Source organism: Teleopsis dalmanni, chromosome X, assembly GCF_002237135.1.
Source record: "Teleopsis dalmanni isolate 2A chromosome X, ASM223713v2, whole genome shotgun sequence".
Classification (NCBI taxonomy): Eukaryota; Metazoa; Arthropoda; class Insecta; order Diptera; family Diopsidae; genus Teleopsis; species Teleopsis dalmanni.
This window is the reverse complement of record NC_051848.1, coordinates 82,694,158-82,700,734: the sequence shown is the minus strand read 5'-3', so window position 1 is coordinate 82,700,734 and position 6,577 is coordinate 82,694,158. Positions and strand designations below refer to the sequence as shown.

Sequence of the window (6,577 nt, the reverse complement as noted above, 5' to 3'; positions counted from 1 at the left end):
GATGCTTCATTTCATGATGGGCCCTGTTGTGATTAATAGACAAGTTTGTGACAGCACCAGCCAAACATGTGCAAGTTCGCAGCACCAGCCAAACATGTGCATGCTAGAACATATGAAAGACACGAAACACGGACATGCAAGTAGTGCATATATAGAGCAACAGAACTTGTGCACCAGTCAGTCGTTCGTTACATTCGGTGTGGAATATACTAAACTGGTGACCTCGACGTGATCAGTTCTTTTCAGAACTGTTCATTAATTAAGAGTATATTTCATCAATATACAAAAAGTTCTTATCAGAACTTAAAAATATATTGTATCAACATACAAAGGTTCTTTTCAGAACTTATTGCATCAACATACAAAGGTTCTTTTCAGAACTTATTTCATCAACACACAAAAAGTTCTTTTTAGAACTCGGCGAGCAGAGTTCCGGCTTAGTGGCAGTGCGAAACTAAGGAAAAAATGTCGGTGCAAGATGAGAATGCAGCATCGCTCGGACAGCAGCGCGAAGACTGGGCACCAGTGGTGAATCGCGTTTCGGTGAAGGTGCCTCCGTTCTGGCACGAGCGACCCGAAATATGGTTCGCGCAGATCGAGGCGCAGTTCGCGGTGGCAGGTGTGTGCAACGACATGACGAGATTCAACACCATAGTGGCTGCCATAGAGTCCAGCATCGTAGCCGACATGGCTGACGCAGTGCTTCATCCGCCAGCAGCAAACAGGTACGAGAACCTAAGAAAACAAATAATCGAACGGTATGGTGAATCAGAACAGCGTAAAATTCAGCGGCTGTTATCAGACGTACAGCTTGGCGATCGTCGGCCTACTCAATTGCTAAACGAACTGGCGACATTGGCGAAGGATAAGGTGAGAGTCGAATTCTTGAAAACACTCTGGCTCCAGCGTTTGCCTCCACAAGTGCGCGCGATTCATCACACGTCAAGCGTAGAACTGAGCGAGTTAGCCAAATTGGCTGACAAGATTTGCGAGGCAGGCGACTATCATCAGATCTCGGCAATGTATTCAGGCAGCGGTAGTACCTGGTCCGAAGCAGAAAAAGTGTGTCAGCGCTTAGACCAAATCGAGCAACGATTGAGTCGTCTAGACATGAACTCCCGTCAACAGCAAGATAGGCGTTCACTGAGAGGCCGCAGCCGACCACGTTCCCAATCGAGCAGTCATCCAGAATGGTGTTGGTTCCACTCCAGGTTTGGGCGCAAGGCTCGCAGTTGCAGGCAGCCATGTAATTTTACAGCATCATCGCAGACAAAAAACTAAGCGCTCCTTCGCCGTCATCGAGCCGCAACGAAAGCAGCATACAATTAGCTCGACTCACCATTAAAGATCCAGTAACGTCCACCATATTTCTGATAGATACGGGTGCCGACATCTCAGTGATTCCGCGGTCATTTTTGCGTAATTCGTGCAAAGCGAGCAGCGCTTCATCAGTAAATTTGTTTGCAGCCAACGGCACCCCCCATTCGCACGTTCGGGGAGAAGCGTCTTCAGTTGCCCGTTGGGTTGCGCAGAGATTTCCCATGGACTTTCATAGTAGCAGACGTCAGATGCCCTATCGTCGGTGCCGATTTCCTAAGGCACTATGACCTATTGGTGGATATGAAACGAAAGCGACTGGTAGACAACAAAACCACTATGGCGGCTAAAGGTGATACAGTCAAGGTGCAAACGATAGAGGTGCGCGTATGCAGCGTAGGTACGAAGTACGTCGAGCTGTTACATGAGTACCGTGGCGACAATGAGCATGAATCGACGAAGTACCGCTACAACGGTGGAGCACTGCATCGAAACGACAGGCCCACCAACATTCGCCCGGCTGAGACGTCTAACTGGCAGCAAACTCGAAGAAGCTAAGAATGAGTTCCAGTTTTTACTGCAAGCAGGTATCTGCCAGCCATCTAAAAGCTGTTGGGCTAGCCCACTCCATATGGTGCGTAAAGGTGATGGAAGTTGGCAACCGTGCGGCGACTATCGAATGCTAAACGCACAGACGAGGCCCGACCGCTACCCAATTCCATTTATACATGACGTGACGTCTATCCTACAGGCAAAAACTGTGTTCTCAAAGATAGATATGCAGAAGGCGTACCATCAGATTCCAGTGGCAGCCGCGGACATACCAAAGACAGCCATTATAACCCCGTTCGGCTTGTTCGAATTCAAATTTATGACCTTCGGACTCCGCAATGCAGCTCAAAAGTTCCAGCGATTTATCAACCAGACGTTGGGCGACTTAGACTTCGCTGGTGATGCAGTTGGGGCCATTCTCCAGCAAGTAGTAAACGGAGTGCAGCAGCCATTGGCATTCTACTCAAGAAAATTGAGTCCAGCTCAAATGAAATACAGCGCCTATGGTCGAGAGTTGACAGTGGCTTATCAAGCTGTCCAATATTTCCGGTATGCGTTATTTTGCTTCACAGCAGACTACCTTTCTCGAATTGCAGCAGTCCAGTATGAAGCAAGCGAGGTGGAAAGAATTGCGGTTGAACAAACAACAGACCTAGAGCTGCAGAAATTGTTAGACGACTAGCCCGGAAAACCGTTCTATTAAAAAAGTGGAAATTACCAGATTCAGACGTTGAACTGTACTGCGATGTTTCCAGCACTCACATTCGCCCATACGTCCCAGCAAATTGCAGGCAGCAGGTATTGTCCAAGCTTCACTCCTTGTCTCACCCCGGAATCAGGGCAACTCGCAAAATCGTCCAAGCAAAATACGTGTGGCCCGAAGGTGCAATTTTCGTCCGAAGGTGTGTTGCATGCCAAAAATCCAAGGTTCAACGCCATACCCGTACGAGTATCGGTTCTTTTGCAACGGTATATGGCCGATTTCAACATATTCACTTGGATATAGTGGGCCCATTGCCACCATCGCAAGGAAAGCGTTATATTCTCACATGCATCGATCGTTTTTCGCGTTGGCCAGTAACCATTCCTTTAGTGGGCATCACAGCAGAAGAGGTGGCAGCAGCATTCATTTCATATTTCGGCACTCCGCATGCAGTCACAACCGACTTAGGACGTCAATTTGAGTCCGCTATATTTATAGAGGTGACGAAACTACTAGGAATAAAGCATTGGCGCACAACTGCCTATCACCCCCAAGCCAATGGCATGGTCGAGCGGTTTCACCGAACACTGAAAGCAGCCATACGTTGTCACGATTCCAGTAACTGGACCCAAATTCTGTCTTTAGTAATGTTGGGCCTCAGGACAGCGCCGAAAGCAGACATAAATGCCAGTCCGGCAGAGATGTTATACCGCAACCCTCTCAGAATCCCGGGACAGTTGCTGACAGAAGTCAAAATCAAACCAAGCGAAACAGACTTCGAAAAGTTACTGCGCAGAAACTTAGGTAATGAACGAACTCAACCTGGACTGCGACACGGTCAACAACCAGTCTTTGTACCCAGCGAGCTGTCAGAGAGCAAGTATGTATTCCTACGCACCGATCGCGTTCGGGCACCGTTAGAACAGCTTTACGAAGGCCCTTATCGTGTAGTCCGTCGCGATTAGAAAAACTACGTCATCAGCATGAAAGATAAAGACGTCACAGTAGCAGTAGACAGGCTGAAACCAGCATTCATGACTTTAGCTGGCATTGGCAGCAGCAGAACAACCGAACCGTCTTCAGTACAAGCACCAGGAGTCGAACCCGTCCTCAAAGACCAACAGGAAACCAGATCTGTGGTCACACGCGCAGGCAGAACAGTGCACTTTCCGGCCAAGTTGCGCGCATTCACCAAATAGAGCGATAACAAGGCGATAGCGCGGTATCACATGCGCTCCCCCGCTAAGAGGGGGGTACTGTGGCAGCCCCAGCCAAACATGTGCACGTTCGCAGCACCAGCCAAACATGTGCAAGTTCGCAGCACCAGCCAAACATGTGCATGCTAGAACATATGAACGACACGAAACACGGACACGCAAGTAGTGCATATACAGAGCAACAGAACTTGTGCACGAGTCAGTCGTTCGTTACATTCGGTGTGGAATATACTAAAAGTTCATTTTTTAAAAAAACCGATACAAATTTGTAAAAACATACCTGAAATACTTTTGCGTACTGATTTTGTAATGGTATGTATAAATAAATTATTCAGTAATCTTTTTAATACATGGAAATACATACTTTTAGTTGGATGGCGCCTCTCCCGAAACTCTAACTCACTGCTGTTCTTTCGTGATTTTGAATAAACAAACAAGCAAATCAACCATTAGTTTTAAGGGTTGCGTTCGACATTTTTGGTCTTAAATGTGCTGATTTGTAGTAAATGAGCTCCTTTTTAATGAAAGCTCTTTGTATGGTATATCATACTCATTAGTGATTATAATGTGCAAAACCGGCTAAAAACGAGACTGTGTGAATGCACTGTTGTCTGTGTTTACAATAGATAATAATTTATAATGTTGTACTTCTTCCAGAAAACTTTTTGGCATATCGATCATTAAACTAGCCTTTGCTTGTATTATAAAAGGCATATTTATCGGTTTCTTCACTGTTAAGCGAAACACTGTCAGAAATACGGCTAGATCGTTAATCGAGTCTACTGTTGCACGAAATGGCTTTTAACCGAGGTATAGGTGTATAATTATATAAAGCTCTTATCAGAATGCTGACCGGTTCATTAATAAGAAACGTCAGCAATGAGTCATACGAAATTGCCAGAACATTGATAAAATTTTTATTATTGAACACATGTAGTATTAAAATTGTATGTGGATTTTTTACATTATTAAATAATGTGCCAATCGGATTGTGTAATCATTTCAAATGAATATTCTTTTGTGAAATTGGTTTGTGCACATAAAGCATAAACCAAATTAATATAGTTACATCAATCTCAAGCAAATCTGTGTATGGGCTGCCAAATATACTTATATTAATTTTGAAAGAACGGGAACGGAACAAGTTTTCTTCTACATTTATTACTTTTTCAAGAGACGCGTCGGTGGTCGAATCGTTTTTTGGCTTGTGTTTTTCGATTAAGTTTCGGTTTTAGTTTTATTACTGGTATGTATTTTGCTTCATAAAATGCGGGACTTCAAATCGAATATATGTGCAACTTTTTTCAATTAAATATTTTCAATTAATAATGAAATTTTCTAAAAATACTTGTTTGTTTGAGCAATGGTGTTTTTAAGGTTATGTGGCCCTATTTGCAAAAAATAAAATCTGCATTTCACATATTACCATTTTATATAGGAATGAATTTCAGTAAAAGTCACAAGAAACAATAGAGCCACTGCGTGATGAGACTTAAGAAAGTGACAGCATGATTTTCAACATACAAATCAAAAACAAAAAACTGGCATTGCTTTATCTCTCAATAATCCTTATAAGAACACATATTTCTACTTTTAATAGTTAATTTCAAATAACGTTTCATTTGATATGATTGAGAATTCGTAAATTCATGAATTCGTGATTTCGTTAAAATTGGTTCAATTTGAATGTTTGAAATTTAGTTGGTTTTGTGTAAAAATGAATATAATAATGAGGTATTCTTTTTTGTAGGTTTTGCTGACATTAAAATGGATGATTTGGAAATAATGTGGGATGATGATCCACCTGAAAGGAATGTGTATGGAGTTTTAAGTGCAAACATGTCCAATTTTAATGATATTATAGAAAAATTTCCTACTGACCCAGCTTACATTGGTGCCATAATTGGCCGAGACGGCTCCAACATAAAAAGCATTAAAACAAAGTTCAACGTCAATGTACATATAAATAGTGACAACCATATAGTAACTGTCAAAGGTCGTAATAGAAAAAATGTTGACGATGCCGTTAAATACATTTTGGAAATTATAAAACACTCTGATCAGAAATATAAAAATAAAAATAAAAATAAAAATGTTTCATCTCAAAATCACGAAGTTTCTCACAATCCCAAAGTTGAATTTAAAAAAAAATCATTCGTGCCTCGTTTTAGTGCTTCTTCCAGAAATGACAATATTCAGGTTGCAACTCCGAAATCTGTAAGTATGACGTACATACAACGAGCGTATGGATATAATATAGTAGCTCATAATAAAATTTATTTAGGGAGAAAATGGCGAAAATAGATTAAGTCTACCTACAAAAAATGTATGTATTGGTGGTACTGAAAAGAAGGAAGTATTGCAGCCTATCGATTGGGAATCTCTAAATAGAAAAGTTGTAAGAAAAATATTAACAATCCACAAATGAAGATATCGATTTATTTGTTTTGCCCATATGAAATATTTTTTATTACAGGAAGAATATCGTAAGTTGCAGTGGGCGCATCTTCCAAAGCTGAGAAAAAATTTTTATCAAGAAGTCAAGGAAATCGCTGTTATGACAGAGGAAGAAGTCAATGAAATGCGTTTAGTAAACAACAATATAATTGTTTCACGTTTAAAAACAAGTGAAGATCAAATGTGTCTTGATATACCGAAACCAATATACAAATTCGACCACTGTTTCAAAGATTATCCTGATATACTTGATGAGTTGAAGAAACAAAACTTTACGGAACCATCTCCTATACAAAAGCAAGCATGGCCTATATTATTGAGAGGCGAGGAT

At 41.7% G+C, this 6,577-nt stretch overlaps 2 protein-coding genes across 2 annotated transcripts in view; both read left to right on the top strand.

Moving 5' to 3' along the window:
* The first annotated feature begins 465 nt into the window (after positions 1-465).
* On the top strand, positions 466-1,281 carry LOC119688616. The gene has a single exon (XM_038103287.1). The coding sequence runs from the start codon at positions 466-468 to the stop codon at positions 1,279-1,281; it is 816 nt and encodes a 271-aa protein (XP_037959215.1).
* Positions 1,282-5,556: 4,275 nt separating this feature from the next.
* The window catches only part of LOC119688615, a 37,633-nt gene continuing 36,612 nt past the window's right edge, over positions 5,557-6,577 (top strand). The window contains exons 1-4 of the mRNA XM_038103286.1: positions 5,557-5,732; positions 5,961-6,006; positions 6,074-6,187; positions 6,266-6,569. Coding sequence (XP_037959214.1) covers positions 5,557-5,732; positions 5,961-6,006; positions 6,074-6,187; positions 6,266-6,569 — 640 coding nt within the window. The remainder of the gene's footprint in view (positions 5,733-5,960; positions 6,007-6,073; positions 6,188-6,265; positions 6,570-6,577) is intronic.